Here is a 22245-nt window from a genome sequence, read left to right as displayed (position 1 = left end):
TTTACGCACGGAAAAGCGATAATTCAAAAATGCAATAGCGTAATTAAATAAAATTTTATTCATAATCTTAGTGTAAAAACTATAATTCTAGACTAATTTTTGGTTTTACCAAGTAGTTAGAAAGGTGTCCAAAATGTTTTTCGGTTTTCATTACATTACCAAAAAAAAAAAAAAAACTAAATTCTATTGTCCGGTATTTAGAAAATAGAATGTGTGGGATTGATGGCATTCTAGGTATTTCTCACGTTCCAGAATTTTTTATGGGGAGAAAAAGGAATAAAACTTTACTAGAGAGCATACCATACAGTATCAATGATACCTCTTTCGTTGAATTTTTCAAAAGATTAAATTGTAACCTATTCTATTGAGGGAAATTTCTGTTCTGTTGAACTCGTTTCTGAGCTGATAACTTACCTAGTGTTTAATAGGTTCTGGGAGCAGAACGATCAGCTGAATGTATTGGTAATGAGATAGATTGTTTAAATGGGAGGAGTGGCTTGTTTATTGATTTAGAAGATGTACAATCCCGTAAAAAAAGGTAAAAAGTAAAAAGTTAATTTTTTTTTTGAAATTTAACATCTGTATAATCGTTGAAATGATTATGCGTATCTCACTTATATATTTAAGAATGTTCAAGACTATTTTCTGTATCGTAAGACATTGATAAATTTTATAGCCCAGTAAAAATCATTTTGCTTCTTTTATGCAATTTTCTCAGGAGCATAATTAATTATGATCGTAATAGAACAAATTCTAAGAAAGGATTTGCTCAATTACAATCATTTCTGGTTGCTGCTCTGGGTGATGGATAATCGAGTGGCGATGTACATTCATTGTGCTGTGACACTTCATATTTAGTTTTTGAAATATTTTTACATATTTTACTGTCTGATTTATGAAATTTTGTATGAAGTATTTTGGTTAATTGTTTAAACTTTGATCTAAAAGAATTTACGTTAATTCTGGGTAGTTTATTATTAAAAACATAAATAAACTATATCAATTCAGCCAGACTATAAAAGGTAAGATGTATATTCTTGATGTTAAAAGAAACTTTATCATTTATCTGACGTGAAAAGATTTAAATTATTTATGTTTGACTGTCTATTGTATTACTATCTTACAAAGACTTTTTATTCAACTGCATTTAATTTGACCACTTTTATTATCCAATTGCCATTTTTCTGCTTCTTTGTTTTATTTTTGCCAAATTTATAGCTTTCAATATATATCTTCTGAAAATTTGATAATATAATCATTTGGTAGCTGTAATATTTGTCAGAAATGTACTATCAATAAATAAACTCAATAGTGTTAACATGAGTGAAATGATTTAAATTGCAAAGTTAGTTAACTTAGTTCTATTCAGCCATGTTAACATTCCGTTAAGAAGCAATACTAGGCCTATTTTAGACGAACTTTCTAATCAGTTGATGGATGTTGAATTTTGAGCAGCGATCATATGACCAACACGATGCCTAAGCTGGCACACCTTTCACTTCATACTTCCGTAACCCATTAGAGGAAAACATTTGGAAACCAACTGGTTTAACGTACACCAAGCCAATTTATGCAGTATCTTTTCAATGGAATTGGGGTGGGGCTTGGATCTGGAAATTGCTATCTTAATACGAAATCACAAGTGACCCTAAAATTTTAAAGAAATAATAATTAAGATAGCATTTCCCATTTCTGTTATATATGCCTAACAACAAATAAATGAAAGGAGCATCCAGCAACTAATCAGTGACGTATACAATGCTGAAATATTCATATGCGATACATTAAAGAAATTAATTCCTTCAAAAATATAAACTTATAAAAAAACTACTTTATTAAATTGTGTTTGTGCTTAATTAAATTAAAACTTAAGGGTGGATTTATATTCTTTTATCGTGAATCAGCCTGAATCTAGTAAAAGTCTATGCTATTGAGATTATATTGCGGAATATACGATGAACACGTAATCTATCTTTATCGGTATATGCGCCATTAGTATTTCGGATCATAGACGACAATGCTTGTAAGAAGTGTTTAAAATAATTCCTTACAGTTGCGATAAAAAGAAAAAAGATAGTAAAGTAAAATCTAGGCATTGAAAAATATTGGTAATAACACTGTTAATTAAGTTTAAATAAAATAATAGTTTCCATACCACAAGACATGATTATCCATAGGAATTATTTACAGACGTTATACCATATATGTTTAAGCATAAAGTGGGAATTATATATGCTTAATAATGATGTATGTTTTAAAAACATTTCCTAAGTAATATGCAGAAGAAAACATATTTCTTTTAATTAAGATGCGATGCGGGGAAGAGGATTTAAATGAAGTAATTCTACGGCAAGGAATTTAGCAATTACGTAAGTTCATTTTGAGTCGAAAAATAATATATGCTCATGAATTTATTGCTTTCAGTCATTGTATTTGTACATGTCGAAATCGCATAAATGCAATAAAAATGAAAATTGATTCTTAGTTGCAGTATACCATAAAAAAGACAAGTCAACTTAAAGACAAAAATTTTAAAAGCATATTTGAAATTTATCATATAATATAATCGTTTATTAATATTTTTGAAAGTAATTCTCATATGAAGAATGCGAAAAAAAAAACCGCTGAATAAGAAGAGAGGAAGAGATTAAGTAGTATTTTATGGAAGATGCTTCATGTTTAGATGCCCTAAGTAAAGGAAATAATTTCATTATAACTTGTTTGGAACTAATTGGAACTAATTTGGAAGTGACAGAAGACAAAGTAATAATTTTTAACGTGGTTTCTTTAAATATTAAAAAGGATTTCTATATTATATAATTCCAAATTTTGTGAAGAAATTCCTTTTTCACTTAAACAAATACCTTAGAACCGTGACTTTCTTAACACAAGACATCGCCCTTTAGTATTTCGGCTTTTTTCACATGAAACCATTTATCGTAGAAAAATTATAAATCTGAGAAAATAAAACTTCTAGGATTGCTGAATGTTGACTAATGTTTATAAGACAATGATTTTTCATACATAACAGGAAAAATATAATTTTTTAAATACTTGAACATATTTCAAACTAGAACTCCTGCTTTAAATATTGGTAACATTTATTTTAGAAAAAGAAAAGTAATTTTTATTTTTATTTTGTACTAAGGAAGAACAAAAAATACTTTTCTTAAAACAAAAGGTCCAATGAATATCGAAATGAATATGAAAGGTCCAATGAAATCAAAAAGGTCAAATGAAATCAATGAATATGAAAGGTCCAATGAAATCAAAAAGGTCAAATGAAATCAATGAATATGAAAGGTCCAATGAATTTTCTATGAATGATTTTTTCAGGCATGAATATGCTCTGATGAAAAATATATTTCTTCTTGATATATTTTACAATATATTAATTTAAGAGTCAAAAGAAATATATTCAACTTTTCTTTACTTAAAGGTTATTTATACAGTGATAAATTCTTCCCAAAACAAAGAAAACGATCGATAAATTTTACCATTTTGATCAAAATCTTGAACTCTATATAAACTTTTAAAACAAAATGTCCCAATTAGATTTAGTTTGTGATATATTAAAAAAACTTTTTTTAGGGACGGAGGGATGATGTAAAAGTGAATAGCATTTGCAAATATTACTATATACTAGAAAGTGTCATTCGTTATTATGGTAAATTTATAGAACTTATTATAATTATTTTAGCATTTTTTTAAAGTTAGGAGTTTGCAGTTGTATTATTTCAATATTTTTATTAATGTATGATTCTTTGACATAGATACTCAAAAATAAAATAAGCATTCATTTTAGCTTTTAGGTTTGAAAAAACATTTTCTATCCTTTGCGATATACAAGTAACATCTGATCTTGGTATAGTGTTTAAAAAGGTAATTAGGATTAAAGAGTAATTACGAACGACGACTACACAGCAAACCAGTAAAATCTTAGTGCACTGAGAATATTTACTTTCCAATATGTTCCCGCTTTTCTCAGGCTTTCCCCAGCTTTTAAAAGTTTGATTAATTTAATTGCAACCATATCTTAAAATTCCTTTCGGCAAGCTGGAAGGCAATGGTAGATTAATTTACATCCAAGTTGCTATCTAGTGACATAAATTATTGATATTAGAAACAATCAAAGCTAGAGCTTGAAAATCACTTTTCTGCCTCTAACTTCTAAGACATTGCAGTTATCAAAAAACTTGAAATCCCAAAGTTGTTTGTCTTAATGAGGCTCTAATTTGGCTATTTCGATATATTTTCCCATTTTCAATATAATTGTAGCGAATGTGAAATTTCACTCCCCCCCCTCCCGCCTTTGAACTAGATGAGCCATTTACGAACCCGTCCTATATTTTTACATTTATAAAAACATATTCAGAGCCAGGTAAAATTTAAACAAAATTACTCTAGTTATCCTGTTCAGAAGATAACTTGGGCAAAGAATTATACTAATATGTATATATAAGATTTTGAAAGAAAGGGTGATTTTGAATTCTAGGGACCATGATCGTTAAAGAAGGGAAGAAATTTTTCCCGAAGTCCTGTCATGAGAACAATTGAAATAGGTAGTTTCTACAGGAATCTACCTAAAGAGGGAAAAAATTTCAAGATTCTTAAGTCATTTTTTATTCCTTACATCGGTTATTTCAAGATAATTTGCAAAGTTATACATATCGTCGATTTCTAGGATATAATGATTAATAGAGAAAAATTCATTTTTTTATATTTGGATTGTCACCAAAGAAACAGGATAATTTTCTTAATTACCTTTGACTATTTCCATCATCGAAAAATTAGAGCATACTTTTATAGCAATAAAAACTTATTTTTCTTCCATTAAAAAAGACGATGTTTAATGATCTATTTAGAATATGATTAGACACTCATATAAATTATAGGTCTATTTTTTATCTCATAATTTCAAACTGAAGGGAAAAAAATTTTTAGAAAATCCCAAATACCATAACTGATCGTAATCATCAACATATTTTTATAATAATAAAATCTTAGACTTCGAAAATTAAATAGAAATTTAATAGATAACGTATTGTAAGAAATAAGTACTTTAAATATTTTATTTTATTTCTTATTATAATCTTCTCTAAAGTTATAAATTCTCATTGTAGAATATTTACGCGTATTTATAAATTTTTATTGAAAAATTCTGCTATACTTACTGCCAGTATGACGTCACCTTTCCTCAACCGACCATCCGAATAAGCTATGCCGTCTCTATGGACTTCTATGACACATATTTGCTCCTGAAATATAAAGAATCTGTTTTGTGTAGTAATAATAACAGGAAATAAAACATGGATAACGATAATCAATGGGGAAATATCGGAACAAACAAAGCTACATAAAGTTGATTGTCATCACTTTATCGTAAATAAATACAGCAATTTCAGGAACAAATAATGCATTAACGATTTCAGTAGTTTATATCTGCCAACTGCCTTAAGGAGTAAATAATTATTGGAAAGAAATAATCGATGAAAGATAAAGTCTTTTCAAATGAGCCCGTCCCTTCAAATTCTTCTTGCATTTTTGCAGTTTTCATTTAAAGTGACAAAGAAAAATCTTTATTTATTTAAAGATTTTTTCATACAGAATCAAAAGCAAATCAGAATTTTCAATAAGTTCGAATGTAAAACAAAGCTATAATGGATTTAATGTATTATATTCATTATATTGCTTTTAAAACGAACTTTTAAGTGACAAAAAATGATAAATGGGAAACATTCTAACATTTTGCTTTCTCAAAAGATGATCAGAAATTTTTCCAATTAAATTAAATAAATATCAATGAATGTAGTTATTTATTTTATATTCAAATTATTACAATTGGTAATAATTCACAAATAATGAGGTGATGGATTGGCATTATTTTTTACTCATCATCTGTCACGTGGAAAATAGGCTTAATCCTTCAATTTTCAAAAAGCTGCATTTTTAATTCCATTCGTTGTACATACATGATATTTTCAAGAAACTACAAATTGCCTGAAACGAATAATGCCATAATTTTTCGAAGCTGTAATAAGGATATAATAGAATTTACATATGTAACTATATTCCGTTTTTGTAAACTATGAATACAGGCAGAAAAAACATCCGATTAAAATAGCATTAATCATTATTATATTATTCTAATAAAAATATATTTCAAAATTTCCGTAGTTTGTCATTAGTTTCAGATGCAGAATATTTTTAAAATATGAGAAGAATGAACAGAAAACATATATATGTACTCTCTTGAATTTCCATGCGATTCAATATATTTTTATTCTAATATATAAACGAATAACCGGTGTACTAATTCTAAAAGCTTGCATCGAAATATATTGTTTTAAGATGATTATTAAGTGATTAATCAAGTAATTTGTTTGGAAAAATTCCAAATAGTATCTTTTATGAAATATTTGAAAATAACTGGTAAACTCAATATTTGAAGTAATTGTTCTACAAATAATTTGATTTTTATATTAAAATAATTAGAACTAAATGAATATTAGTTATCAAAACATTTTTAATGATTTGACATAGAACACACTTCAAATGGTACGATAATTGCAGAAGAAATACTTTTGATCCAGGCTAATTATGAACGTTTTCACTGAAAACAATATTTAGATGTTCATTTTGTTATGAATATCAATGTCATATTTCTTATAATATAGTTGTAAGTTAACTCTCCATCTAATATTAACCCAACTATAGTTAAATACTAAAAAGTAAACTGATATGCAATAGAACTAAGATTTTGATGTTATTCTCCATATTATAAATGTAACTTCTGACACAATTGCAAAATGCGTACCTTTCAAATAGGTTTATTGAAGCATCTTCTGATAAAGCCTTTTTAAACAGTTCATCACTTACATATTTTACCCTATACAAGAAACCTAATCTTTTATATGTTGATTTCCCGTCCTAGTGCTTGAGATTATCACCGGAGGAAATTGCTTATAAAAAGTTGCTCTATTATTGTTTAAAGCATCTCGAATATAACTTTAACATAAGTGTGGGTTTTTTTAAAAAGGAAAACAGTATGGGTAGATTTTACTTAAATATTGTGAAAAATGAAAAAAAAGCTGCTTTTAATAATTTTACAAAAAAATTAACTATAACTACAGTAATAAAAAAATAACTGTAATTTGTTTATTAAAGGTTTATAAATAATCAGGTATTGAACGACAAAGGCTTTGAAGACATTTTAATGATTTTTGTTCCGAACTTATATATATTATTTAAAATGATAAAAACTAAATGCAGCTTTAACCTCACAAGCTGAAAAGCGATGCGTTTAATGAATAAACAATCGTTTCTCTTTGAAAAATTCCTGGAATGAAAGTAAAAAATCTAAAATACTATATATTGAAAAATAATCTGTTATTGATTTTTATTCAAAAACAATGAAAAAATAATATATTGTCTAGAGAAAAGTCTCAATTAAAACTGACACTTTCCGACGAAAATGTTGTAAAAGAAAAACTATTTCCATCAAAAAAATTTGATAAAACTTTTGAAAAAATATAAAAGTTTTTCCTTTATAATACCATTTTCTTGTGTTCTATTAAAAAAAGTTTAAAAGGGATGTACATTTTTTGACGGAAGTACTTCACCATTCTAAGTTCATCTATATTTAAAATGACGTTTTAATCTCGTCTAAAAGGTTTTTCCAATTAAAAAGTCATATGATTTATTACTTTGCATACGAATAAAAAGAAAAGACTAAAAGGAAACTTATTTTAATAGCCTCCATTAAAATTTCACTTCGAAATTCATTTAAAATAAGAAAAGGAATTTAAAATGAAGACTTAAATGCATATATTGGGATGGATTTCAGAATTTTTTCAGAGCGAGTTTGTTCAATTCACTTTTCAATACAGCCATTTCTATCTATTCATATTTAAAAAAAATATATATACATTTTGCTTAATGTATGCTTTCGTTACAGTTTTATTCGTCTTAAACATATCACTTTCATTCAGCATAAAAGAGAAATCAATATACATAGAAAGATACCGAATGGACTATAAAGTGGAACAAGTGGTTTTTTTTTCTGTAAATGTTGCACTGTTAAATATTTCAATAACAAAATTCTTTTTACCCTTTAAACGGCCATTTTTTTTCTAGTCATTTTATGTTAAAATATTTTTTGGCTTGAAATTGAAATAAGAAAAGAGATTCATTTAGCTTATTAGATAAATATAATTTGATTAATTATTTAATTTGGTTAATTAATAATTAAGAGACAAACCAAGACACGTCATTTTGTGTGAGATAAAGAACTGAAGCATCTAAGTTTCTGTCTTTCTAAAAAAATGTGTCAGAACTTATGCCAACCTACGTAATTTCATACAAAGATTGATAAATTTGGTGGGAAGGATACTTCCCATGGCTTTAGAAAGGGTTAAATAAGATAAGCAATTGTATTTGAATATTTTGGCTTCAAAGAAAATTAAAAGTTAAATTTGTATTCAGTGTCATGGTATAAAAGTGATATTAGCAAAAAGAAATTCCAAATATAATTAGAATTAAATTTTCTAAATATACTTAGAATAAAATTATACATTAATTTATATACAAAAAAAAGTTTAAAGTTTCTACCGATAATATCTTGAGAAATATTTTAATTTTACTAATTAGAGAGATTCATCGCAAATGGAAACATTTATTTTAGGAATACAAAATCATAAAATGTAAAAAATAAAATTGTCATATGCAATTATATGCAAAGTAATATATCATTTTAAAATCATGATGTGATAGAAATTTTCTTATGACTCGGAATGTTGAACGGACGACGGTTGTAATTTCGACATTTTTTAAGTTTTTAATTTTTAATTAAAAAGTGAAGAGGAACTTGAGAAATTGTAAATTTTTTGTGTCTCAGACAAAAAGTACAATTCCGAACAAAGAAAATTCCTTGCTCGCAATCATTTGCCTGATATTGCACATTTCTAAGAAGATAATTGCATCTTATAATTAGAACAATTTTGAAATTCTGATGATTTGTATTCTATGTAATATCATACAGTTATATGTATATGCAAGTATTGTAAAAGAATGCAACTTTGTGAGGTATCAAAATTGCTCATTTTGAACAAGTTTTGTGAAGATTTTGAAAAAACGATCAAATATTTAATTTAAAAAATTCAATAAAAAATAATAAATGAGTTTCTTGATTCTACCCTTTAAATAATGAACTGTAATATGTGTATTATTTCTGAATTGTATTGTAAGACTTTTTTAAATACATGCCAGAAGTAGGAGAAAGTGGCCTGAATCATCAAATTTGCTTGTAATAGTTTTGTAATTTTATTAATAGAGGCGTGAAACCTTATGCGTGAATAGATGAATGTAATATATAATATATTACTAATTAAATAATATAATTAATAAAACATATAATTGCCTATTTTATTTAATAAAATAACATGAAATATACATCTAAATTCAATATTTAAGAAATAAACACTTATTCCTCTTTTTTTGGAGTAAATTGTATATTTGTATTAACAATTCTATTAATTTAGATCTCAAATAATTCGGGTAATAATTAAAATGTTTAAAGTTTCTTTAAATTAAATAATTTATGCTAAAAGAAGAAACTAGTAATTAATAAACACTATTTTCAGAGAAGTTGGAAAACATATGTTAACTGTGTATTATGTTACAAAGAACTTTATTTTGCGAATTCTTTCACTTTTTTTTTCAAATTATGAAAAGTTGAAACTCTTCCATCACTTTCAGACTCTTTTAGACAAAACATTAAAAAAAAATTGAAATAATATTTTTTACATAATTGAAAAATTAAAAAGAATATAAGATCATAAGTTGATAATTTTTCAAAAGAGAAAGTTTACTTACTAAATAAGAGTCATGCCCACCAGCTATGCTGATTCCCAGTTCGTTTTTCTTATCCTTCTTCAATACTATTGTCGTCTCTACGAACTCCTGAATATTACTTAAGGCTGAAATGAAACAAAATTGTAAATGTTATACAATTGTTTTTCCATTAATTAAAAGACTTGAATGTCAGATTATTATCAAGATCTCAAATCCGATTAAATAACACGGCTTCGGAACCGGAGGGTTTCAGGTTCGTGACCCGATTCCACCGAAATCCGTCATGACCAAATGTCCTCCCACTGGTGTGGCGTGGTGTGGAGAGGGGGGTGCCAGCTCAGGTGTCGTCCTCGTCATCTGACCGCGGTTCAAAATTACGAGGTCCGTCCCAAAATAGCCCTAGTGTTGCTTCAAACGGGACTTAATATAACCAAACCAAACCGATTAAATAACATTCGTTTTTTTTTTTTGTTCTCCATTGTACAAATCCCTTTCTTGTTGCATCTTTTTTGTATGTAATGTTTATGAAGATTCGGATTAAAACTAATCTTTAAAATCAAATAGAAAACAAAAGTGATTCAATAACAATAAAAAGATGTATTGCTATATACCAAATTTTAAAAAAAAATGCCGAAGGAAACTATTAGCAATAATTTCGAACTTGGCTTGAAACTAGAATATAATAAATAAACATATATATATTACAATTTTATATTTTTGATATATAATATATGGCAGACCTCAGTTCAGGAAATGTTTGCTACAATTCAAAGTAAAAATTATGTGTATAGAATGGATAGTTTATAATCTAGCAATTAATTGTTATTCATGCTTAAATTTATTCTCGCATAGCTAAATCTAACGATAGACACAATAAAAAACTTTAGCTATATTCGTAATGACGAAAATAAATTGAGGCATAACACTTCCACCTTTATAATAATTTCCACTTGGAAATGATGGCAAATGATTGTAGATAATGTTAGAACATTAACAATTCTAACAATTTTTTATATTTATAATGTATGCTAGGTTTTTGTGATTAAATAAATTTTGAAATCTAATATAACTACTATAGAAGCATCTTCATAAGTGAGAAGATGTATTCAAAATTGATATGCATTTTCTTTGCTTATTCCTTCAATACCAAACCTTTTAAACTAAAAATTATTGGTTAATTGATATTATCAATAAACTAATTATTTTGCTTATAGTGTAGTAATTTATTGAGTATTTCCTCAATGATAGTGACTTTTATATAAATGTAATTAGATACTTTGTTTTAACTTTCATGGCTGAAACTTGAATGGTTTTCTATTCGTAACAAAAAGGTTTTTTTTTTTTTTTCTATTTTCTGCTCGCGTTTATATTTGATTTATTCTACATATTTGGCAGGAAAAAAATTAGAGAGAAATATGAATTTAAAAATTTTACATTCACTCAGTCATTATATTTTATGTTGATGTTTTGAATTTAAGCAACAAATTTTTAAATCTTTTTCAGACTTATATATAAAAGAAAAATTAATATTTGTAAAATTACTGAATTCTGTAGTTTGATCAATACTTATAAATGAACGTATTTGCATAAGGACATATTTGCTCCGTATTTCAAGCACTAAATACCTTAGCATGCCAAGAATTTTTAATGCTTTAAACATAAGGGTTGAGAATCCTCCTTTATATTTCTTCTTATACTGTCTTATTAGTTCCTTAGTTCATACAATCAATAGCCTGATACTTATTTCACTAATATTGAGCATTCTCATGAAGAATGCAAACACATATTTAAGTCAGCTATTTGAAAAAATATGCACTAGGCAAACATTTTTCTTAAGATAAAATAAGTCTTTCATTTTTATGTTCAAATTGCAAAAATGAAAAATTATATATATATTTATTCAAACTACCAACGTTGGATTCAGATCCATTTGTTCGGAAACATTTCTCTTCTAAGACGATAAGTGTGAAAATGCTAACACTTGAAATTCATTCAATATATCATCCATGCTAATACTTCATGCCGTTTGGGATTCAATATTATTTCCCATTCCCATGCGGCAGAAATGGTTTCTACGATACGAAAAGCTCTACGTCAAGATCTTATATTCAGTTAGAAATTTCTTTTTAACGTTTTGAGTAAATACTCTAATTGATCACATATAAATTTATTCATTAATTAAAAAAATGATATTTTTTCGAAAAGCTATAGAAATCTGTACTGGATGGGCTCTCTATATGATGTATTAACATAAAATAAATAAGTAGGTGAAATACATTGAATGATTACTGGCCCTTTTGTAAACTGAAAATAATTCATTTATTTAAATAAAGTTTTTAACAATTATTTAATATTTACTTATTTCCTACTTTATAAGGTAAAGTGAGAAACGAGTAATTTTCTTTTGAGAATTACCCATGCCTCACAAATTTAATAATAAAATAACATTTTATTATTAGTAAAAACTCTTAATGTATGAAACGCTTTTATATTCCAAGAGAAAAATTTAATTTTGATTATAAATTAGAGGAAATATGTCGCAGAAAATGCGAAATTTCGATTTACTTTGTATCATTTTTATTTAACTCGACTTATTTCGTAATTTTAAAGATTAGAATTTGAAGTCGAATTTTATTTTTCTTTCCAATATAAGTAATAACGAGTTTTTAAATGCTTTATATTTCTCCGTCCTTGATGCTAATTCTTTATATTAATATTTTTAGATCCTAATATAATGAAATTTTTACACTTCATGCGTGGCGCCACTTTATTATGAATTTGAAAAAAAAATATGATTATCAGATTACATATATTTGAAATATTGATTTAATGAAAGAAATAATCGTCCAAAATAAATCTAAAACTGGGATTTTCTTTCTTTTCCGTACTGGTATGCGTTACCGTAATGAGATACAAATTCAACTATAAAAAAAGAAGCGAACACCACTTACGTAATGTACATCATATAAAAATTGGCAAAGAAAGTAATAATCAAAAACGGTAGCAGATATTTGTATTTTTTTTCTAAATATTATTTTTGTATAATTCATTCCTCGAATTGTTAATTCATAAATGAAACTGAATTAGAAATAAAAAATTGAATTTAAATCCTTATTATAAAAATTCTATTTTTCAGTAAAGCAATAAAAGCGTTTTTTATGTCTTTTTTTTTTAAATAAAATTTACCATATGTAGGCTTTGTTACATTGACTGTATTGTTTAAATCAAAAATTCTAGAATTGATCAAAGTAGAATTATTTTTAAAAAATGGTCATATTCATCTCCGTTCGATTCATATTTATATTACTAACGATATTAGGCTAAATTGATATTCTTGGATCAATACAGGAATATCGATAAGATACTAGTATTCGTTAGAATCGCATTATTAATTAATACAATTGCGTCAAATCGCATTGAAATGATTATGATATATTGAATACACTTATTTATTTTGCATTTAAGAATTATTATCATATAACTATTCTTGCGTTACTTGTAATATTCTGTGAATTCAATACAAAGAAGATAATGTTTATTCTAAAGAGGTGAACCTTCAATTAATTATATATTCATCAAATTCTTCGCATGCTTATTTTTTTATAAATTAAAAAAAAATGATATGAAGAGTTAATTACGTTATGAATTAGATTCGACTACCTCATATTTTATTAAATTCTGAAAGATAATTATCATACAATATTCCCAATTTTTGTTTTTAAGTTCATAATTTCAAAATCTCAGGTTTGAGAACGTGACGCAATAAATCCTATATTTTGTTAAGTAATGAATTATGTGAATTTTCCAAGGTAGCCCAACATGTTGTACAATATTGCACAAATATTATATTGCTTTACTTTATATTATATTCCATACTAATGTACATTATTGATAATACTTTTGAAATATCGTATAATATTCTACCATATATGTGATGCTGTTGTAGAGTAATTTTATATAATACCTAGATGTATAAAAATATTTCCAATCTGAGGCATTTTCGTTAATATACTCAGACGTCAAACTAAATTAAATAATTTTCAAAAGTCTTGTATCTATTAGTATATGCCATATGCGTCAAAATTATGGCTTTGATAAGGTTATTGAATTTAATAATGTGAAGTTAATAGTTCGTTTATAGTAAACTTTTAAACCTTATTCTTCTTAGTTTATTGACAGTAGTGTTTACTTTCATTACGTATTCATAATAATAATCCCAAAATAAAAAAATTAAAAAAAAATCCCGAAGCAATCTTTTAATTCATTTAATTTTTTTTATTATGAATAATTAAGGATTTTGTATTGTTAAAACTTGTAGATTTCTGATAATATCTCCGAAATAACACTTGCTTATGAATAACTACATTTCCTTTATTTATCCTTAATTATTTCTTGATTATTGATTAATTATTTTTGATTTAATTAAAATAGCATCGAATAAAAACCTGAGTCCAGGCACAATATGTTTTTAAAAACATATAAAGAGAAAAACAACTTTTTTTTCTATTTTAAAATGATTGGTGCAACTGCTTAAAAAATTTTTAAAAAAATCTTAAACACTTAATAAGCTGGAAATTAAATTATTAATTCTTGTTTTATTTTTAAAATTCACAATTATTTTTTTCTTCAGATCAAACGAAATCAAAAGAAAATTCAATAAAATAATGTAATAAAATGAAGTGGTGATAATTAACTTCATCAGAATAAAATGGAATTTCTTATATTTATGAATGATAAAAATAATGTTTTATAAACTAATCGGCCAAAATCAAATTCTGCAAAAGTATTGTTTTTGACATTGTCATCTTTTACATTCGTTTATTTCAATTAATTTTTTTCCCTTTCAAAATTTTTTAGTTAACAATGCAAAAAAAATCGCATGCTATAATTTATATGTTAGTTTACCTTGAAAAAGAACTAATCGCGTATTTCTGGAAGAAATAATACATGGATTTTATCAAAGAATGCAGTTTCAGATTACTTGGAAAATCTTAAATAAAATTTCTTTAAATCTTAAATACCACAGACACTTTCAAAATGCTTAATTCCAATAAATAATTGTTTAGTTTATTGTTCGTAATGCGTAAGACCTTTAATTTGATTTTTAATTTGTAGTTTTATTCCCTTGAAAATAGCATTAAATTAGTAAAAAAATTTTGAATGGTTTCTAAAGCGAAATTTAATCCGATATACAAAATAAAAAAAATGAATATATAATGACAACTTAGTGAGGATTCTGAGAACAAATATTACTCCAAGAAAAATAATGAACTGTCTAGACAGTATTTAAATATAATACTAATTGCTTACAAAAAGGAAACAATGAACTCAAATTATTTTATTAATATTTTTTGCCACCTATACCCTTATATATTGCTCAAATTTAATAATATATGGATAAAATGTTGAAATTAATATGGAATTTATTTCTTTTTCTCTTAGTGTAATATATATGCTTTAATTTAGCTTTTTTACTTAGAGCCTTAATTTAATTTTTTTTAAAGCATGTATAAAATGCAAGTTCGATATTTTTTAAATGAAAATCACTGCACAATATAAAGTAAAAACTCAAAAGTGATGTTTCAAAACTTTTAATAAAAGTATTGAATCATTAATTAAACATAAAGATTAAAAAATGCAAATATTTAATTATATTCATATAATTCCATTGTTTTCTAAATTAATAAAATTAATTCCATTAACTTATTATAATAATTAAATGTTATAGATTTAAAGTTTCATTAATTGCTAAATAGGGTAAATTAGGGTTTATAATAAATACCTTAATAATTTTATTTATATAAATGTTTGAGAATTTACAAGCAATCCTTTAAATCAGATAAATGCATGTCTGTTCGTAAATTTGTATATTAAATATATCTCAAAAGGTTTAAAATCACCGAATTTAGTTTAACAATTGATTGGAAAATATAATTAAAAAATTGAATTTTATGCAGTATTATAATAAGTATTTTTCATACTTTGAAAATATATTCTTTTAAGTATGATTGAATCATATTTAATAGAATAATATTCATATAGAGGATAATTGCGTTATGAAAATATTATCTTTTAAATATAATTCAATTTAAGCTGCCGTTGATTGCTTGCACTTTGTCATATTTTTATTAAACTTGGTTTCTTTTTTCATACAGATGGAATTTTGTTATTTTTATTTTAGTCACTTCCAAATATGTGTGTGCTGCAGATTTATACAAAATACTTTCAGATCACTTCATTTTTAATTCTTTCAATACAATTTTAAAGATTGCATTTTTTTAATTATTTTCATTTGAAAATAATTAAATACTAAAACACATAAAAAATAATTAAATACACAGATTTAATAAACACCAAAGAATAGAAAATAACCTTCAAGAGGAATATGAAAATCAAAGAGAATCATTGCAGCATGAAACACCTGAAACGATATTATCAACAAACTAAATAATAAACTAAGAATACAGGAAAAAGTGCATAATGGATATAGACAAAATATTATCATTCAGAAATGAAAAGAAACTTTTGTTGTTGTTATTAGGAAGAAAATTCACGGATACAAAAAATATGCAATTCACTGACTGAAATATTTGCAAGAAAACTATTTAATAAAATAATACTAGCTGGGAATTTCTAGTACAGAGTATATATGTGTTAACGTCGTGCACTAACCAGATATCAAGCGCAATGCCTTTAATTTTACGAGAAGATAAATGGTTGATAGTGAATGCCTCTGAGGTGAGGGAAAAAATGGCTTCCCTGATGGCTGGAAATACGACGGATTGTCAATAAGCAATGCAAATAATTTTGAATGAAAATATTTGTTTTGAAAATAATAAAAATTGCAATGAATGACAATATAAAATACAAATGAAAGTATTTTAAAACTACAAAAATGAAGGGGAAAGAACAAAAGGATTCAGTTGAGAAGTTTGGAAGCACTCATCCTCCAGCACGGACTTGGAACCCTCAGATTTTCATTTCCTTGGATCCAAGAAGTTTCTAGATGGTCAGAAGTATGAATCGACAATGACTTCTTCTAAGGGTGGTTTGTGAAACTGAGATTTTCAGGTTGATCTTCAGCTAAGATAAATGCCTCAACATGCATAGCATTTAAATGGGAAAGTAATATATTAGTAATAATTTAATTTCTGTTTCATTTTATCATTCATTGATTTTTTTTATTATTGTGTGGAAAATTATCTTCCTATTATTGAAATTCCTTCATATTAATAGCTATTCGTATGGAATTCTTTCATATTAATAGTGTTATTTAAAAAAGATAAATGAAGTGTTCTCTGAAATTCATTAGGTATTAAAAGTATCATGACAGAGAGCTGCGTATCTCTTAATTTTATATAGACTCTTGCATTATTTTCTGAAGAACGGAATACACATTTATACAAAAGTACTTTTAAAAAACACGAAGTTAAAGCTGCACCAAAGGCCGTGATGACCTAGTGGTAATGTCTCGGCTTCGGAACAAGAGGGTTTCGGGTTCACGACCCGATTCCACCAGAGAATCGTCGTGTAAGCGGGTCTGGTGCACGCTAAATCCATCGGGACAAAACGTCGTCCTCCTGCTGCTGTGGTGTGGAAGTTTGGAGAGGAGGAAAGGAGTCAGCTAGGTGTCATCTGAAAGCGGTTTAAAATTTCGAAATCAGTCCCAAAATAGACCTAGTGTTGCTTTAAAACGAGACGTTAATATAACTACACTTAAAAAACTAAAGTTGCATCAAGCAAGTGATTTTGCTATCCAGCAAAAAAATAATGTACCTATACATGAAATTTATTTAACCAAACAATAGTTCCTTATTGAGAATCTTAAAACTTCAAGCCTAACCAGAATTCTTGATCTGAATTCTGTGAAAAACCTCTTTGGAATGGAATCTATCAGAAGGTTATCATAACAATTAGGTACATTTTTTCCCTTTCTCCCTTTTGTGCAGAATTGAGATTCGCGACTGAAAATAAAGGTTACAAATACCACCTTCAGAAATGTCAAAAATTAGCATTCATTTCAAAAGAAAGACATTTGATATCTTTAAGAATTGGATCAGAAAGATATTAAGGTTTAGTTAGGATTTATAGTTTCTTTTTTTTTCTTACTATACGGGCTTTATATTATTTTTGTAAAAATATTTTCTTTCTATAAAAAAAATATCACCAATTTTGTCAGTGCAATTTTCCTTTTATAAATGATATTAAAATACTTTCCTTTACTTTTAAGTTTTGATTTACCAATAATGCTTATATTCTTTAGCGTTATACTTTTTTTCTCTTGATGTGAACGACGTTGAAAAGAAATGGAATCGGGTATTTTATTGCTACATATTTTATTTATATCTTCGAAAGTAATTAATAAAAATTCAAAAATAATTAAAGTTATTTATGGTATATACATTATTTAAAAATGTTATCAGCATACCAATATTGGGAAATGGTACCAATGGTACATCAGCATACCAATGGTACAAGCCTATTGTATTTACGAATGATTTAGCAAATGTCTTTTCTACATATTGTTCTGACCGTTAGGCGAACGCACATAAAATCTGTTAAAATACATATATTCGGTTGGCCGACCATATCAACCCACGCTTCTCCAACAGATTGGTTTAGTAATGTGTACTATGTGACGTATAAGAGTGAAACAAATAATCTGAGGTACACTAGATATTTAAGAAATGGCAGTCTGTTACAAAATTTAAAATACTGTCTAAATTCAATGTCAATAAAGACACATCTGTAAGTCCCTGTGGTAGATCTGTAACATAATGTTAATTTTTTATATGAATATAATATTTTCTATTTGATTGAAAGACCAGGAGGATGTTTTACTTCCAGGCTTGTATCATCACATATAGCTTTAGAAATTTTTTTTTAAATTATCTTACAAGTCTGTCACTTAATATGCGTATGAGGTGGTAAAAATACCTTTGCGAATTGTTACTGTTAATGGTAACCAGATCATGCATATCGATAACATACTATGCGTAGCTGTTAATGACATCAGGCTTATTACTTCTTCAGGTAAAGATTTTTAAAAAAATTCCGAGATCACCTCTTACGTTGATGACATAACGTGAACTTGAGATAATATTTAACAACGTTAGTATATAATGCTTGGTTCTGATAATATAAATCATTAAATTTCAGTTAACATGTCAGTCACGTAAGATGCATAGCCGTTAATGGCACCCTGCAAGAGATACGATGAAGAGAATACGACATAAAATATACGATTGCTGATAAAACAAGGTATCTACAAAAATCGATTAGTAAAATTATGATTCCATATTAGGAGTTCTGATGTTACATATTACAGTACAGACGACTTAAGGAATTTAAATGATCTGAAAGATTATACAAAACTTATATGTATGAATGTATTAAAACTTTTATATAAATGCTATATTAAACATGTAACAGTATGCTTGTATTAAATTTATGTATTTTAATTTTATAAATATATAATTTAAATCTCTACTAATATATAATAAAGAACTTTTATCTCTAATGGGCGGAACTTTTATCTCTAATGGATTACAAGTTAATTTTCTTGGTTGTATTGAAATAAAAAGTTTAGATGAGCATTTGGGGAAAAAATTCAGTTCTTATTGAATTCTGTTTAATCCAATAGTGTCATATGAAGATTAAATAAACAGAAAAATTAATTACAGTGAATTTATTTAAAATCCAAGCAATTTAGTATGTATTTCAGCAAAAAAAGTATAACCATTTGAAATCAGATAGCTAACAGGATCTTTAAGAAAAAAAACTAATTTAAATATTTCAGACATTTAAAGTATTTTGCAGTGTATTTAATTATTCAGATAAAAACTCAGCGAATTTTATTTTAGTTATCATATTTTCGTTTGAGTGTTAATACTTTGAAAAACACTTAATGCTATGCGCTCAAAATCCATGCTTCAACAATTTCGAAACTGAAGCGCTTCGAGTACTAAAAGTATATGGCTTTTGTTTCAAGGGAATAGAGAAAGAAGTTTAAATTGCTTAAAAAACAAAGCATTTCGCACTTTCTATGCCCAAGGCGTTATCACTTCCTTTTCTTTAGAAGGATTTAAGAACATTCCTTCTTTCAGTACTTATATATATTTTCGTAGAAAATTTTCTTTTCTTTTCTTGAAAGTGCATTGATAACGTTTACTTAAAATCCAGATAATGCGATGTAATTGGGATGCTTAAATATTTAAATAACTACTTAGGAGTAGTTCTTTTATTTAAAGAAAATTTATATAAAAATATCTTAGCATTTTACTTTTTTGCTTTAGCTTCGAAAGCCCATTTTTATTATCATGTGCAAAAGAGTTTTATTACTTTCTTTAAAAATTTACAGCTTAAACAAAGCTAAAGTGTAACAAAATTGCTTTTAGTTACATTGTTTCTAGATAGTTACATATAGGACACATAACAAAATTGAATTACTTATACATTACTTATACATTTAACTTATACATGCAATTTTGTATATTAAAGAATTTATTTTTAATTTTACGTTACAATTATAACTTTCCTGGAAATAAAGTGTTGTTTTTATTCCAGAAAGAACTTAAAATAAATATTCTTTTTTTAAAGATACTATTCATAAATATTATCTATATAGAAGGATACTATTTATAAATATTATCTATATATACTATACAGAAGTATACTATTTATAAATATTATCTATATATACTATAAAGAAGCGATACTATTTATAAATATTATCTATATATACTATAAAGAAGCGATACTATTTATAAATATTATCTATATATACTATACAGAAGGATTCTATTTATAAATATTATCTATATATATTATATAGAAGGATACTATTTATAAATATCTATATATACTATATAGAAGGATACTATTTATAAATATTATCTATATATACTATATAGAAGGATACTATTTATTAATATTATCTATATATACTATATAGAAGGATACTATTTATTAATATTATCTATATATACTATACAGAAGGGATACTATTTATAAATATTATCTATATATATTATATAGAAGGATACTATTTATTAATATTATCTATATATACTATATAGAAGGATACTATTTATAAATATTATCTATATATACTATATAGAAGGATACTATTTATAAATATTATCTATATATACTATATAGAAGGATACTATTTATTAATATTATCTATATATACTATATAGAAGGATACTATTTATTTATATTATCTATATATACTATATATAAAGATACTATAACATATATATAATGATAATATTTATAAATATTACATAAAGTAAAGAATTGGAAGATATTTGTATGTTGTTTTTTTTTTATAGTAGCACATTAAAATTTGAAAATAAAGCTTTAGGAAATATATTTTTATCTTAAAATCTAAGTAGAGGGAAAGCAAACATTTAAAACTAAATATTATTTTAATTTTTAAAATATTATACTCATTTATTACAATTTTCCAGTCGTCATTTATCCGAACTATGTTTTTTATCAGAAACTTTTCCTTATTTCAGGGATATGAAGAAAGAGAATAATGCTTTATTAACTTGTATTTAAATATGACTGTTTTATTGAAAACTATTTGTTAGATAGTTTTTTAATAATTTTTCAATCAGTGTAAAAATGAGCATAAGAAAAAGAAATTAAATACTTTGGAAATTTGTTAAAATTATTAGAACGTTTAATGAATAGAATAATTTTTAAAAACATTTGTTGAATTAGATAAGGTAAAAAAAAAATGTATTTTTATTGATAAGTGAAAAGAATTTGCATGCAAAACAATCACTTTAGTTTGATTAAGGTTCTATTTTGAATCTATTCGAGGTTTATTTTGGTGCAGATATCTTAGTTTTGATCGGTTGTCAGAAGAGGGATATTTGAAACGAAGTACACTCTCTGAATTTCCAAATCACATTAGCAGGAGAAAACTTGGCCATTGAAGGATTTAGGCAAATCACCACTCAAATATTGTGTATTATAAAATAATATATTATGTAAACTTCCACATTAGCTAAAATTATGTGTAATCGAGTTTGGGATTCACAACCTTCAAGACGCTATATAAGGCTTTTTTCAGAATACCAAAAGAACCACTATCGATTGGAATAACTATTGGATGGGTGTGCATTTTCCAAAAGTACTACATTTGAAATAGCAGTAAATTGAATGTATATATTAATTCAACAGTAAAAGAAGTGAAATATTTTAGTCAATTTGAATACAGCATGCTCCAAATGTATTCTGTGTATAATGACTATTCGCTGTATAAATATGAATCCATTAATTTTTAAATAATAACGATAGTAATATTGCTTGCATGTAAAAAAATTCAGAAAGCTGTGTTTGAAAGATTTGATGTCAACTTTTAAAAAATAGTTAATT

The 22245-nt window shown here is 25.8% G+C and overlaps 1 protein-coding gene and 1 long non-coding RNA gene across 4 annotated transcripts in view; one reads left to right on the top strand and one right to left on the bottom strand.

The window, feature by feature from the left end:
• The window catches only part of LOC129981291 (multiple PDZ domain protein-like), a 184237-nt gene that overhangs the window by 16441 nt on the left and 145551 nt on the right, over nt 1–22245 (bottom strand). For all 3 annotated transcript variants that reach the window (XM_056092065.1, XM_056092067.1, XM_056092066.1), the window contains exons 3-4: nt 9874–9977; nt 5175–5258 (exon numbers count right to left, since the gene is read on the bottom strand). In XM_056092065.1, coding sequence (XP_055948040.1) covers nt 5175–5258; nt 9874–9977 — 188 coding nt within the window. The remainder of the gene's footprint in view (nt 1–5174; nt 5259–9873; nt 9978–22245) is intronic.
• LOC129981292 (uncharacterized) overlaps nt 1–22245 on the top strand; it is a 103300-nt gene that overhangs the window by 59712 nt on the left and 21343 nt on the right. The window lies entirely within an intron of this gene.

Source organism: Argiope bruennichi, chromosome 8, assembly GCF_947563725.1.
Source record: "Argiope bruennichi chromosome 8, qqArgBrue1.1, whole genome shotgun sequence".
NCBI lineage: Eukaryota > Metazoa > Arthropoda > Arachnida > Araneae > Araneidae > Argiope > Argiope bruennichi.
This window is presented reverse-complemented; position numbering and strand designations above follow the sequence as displayed.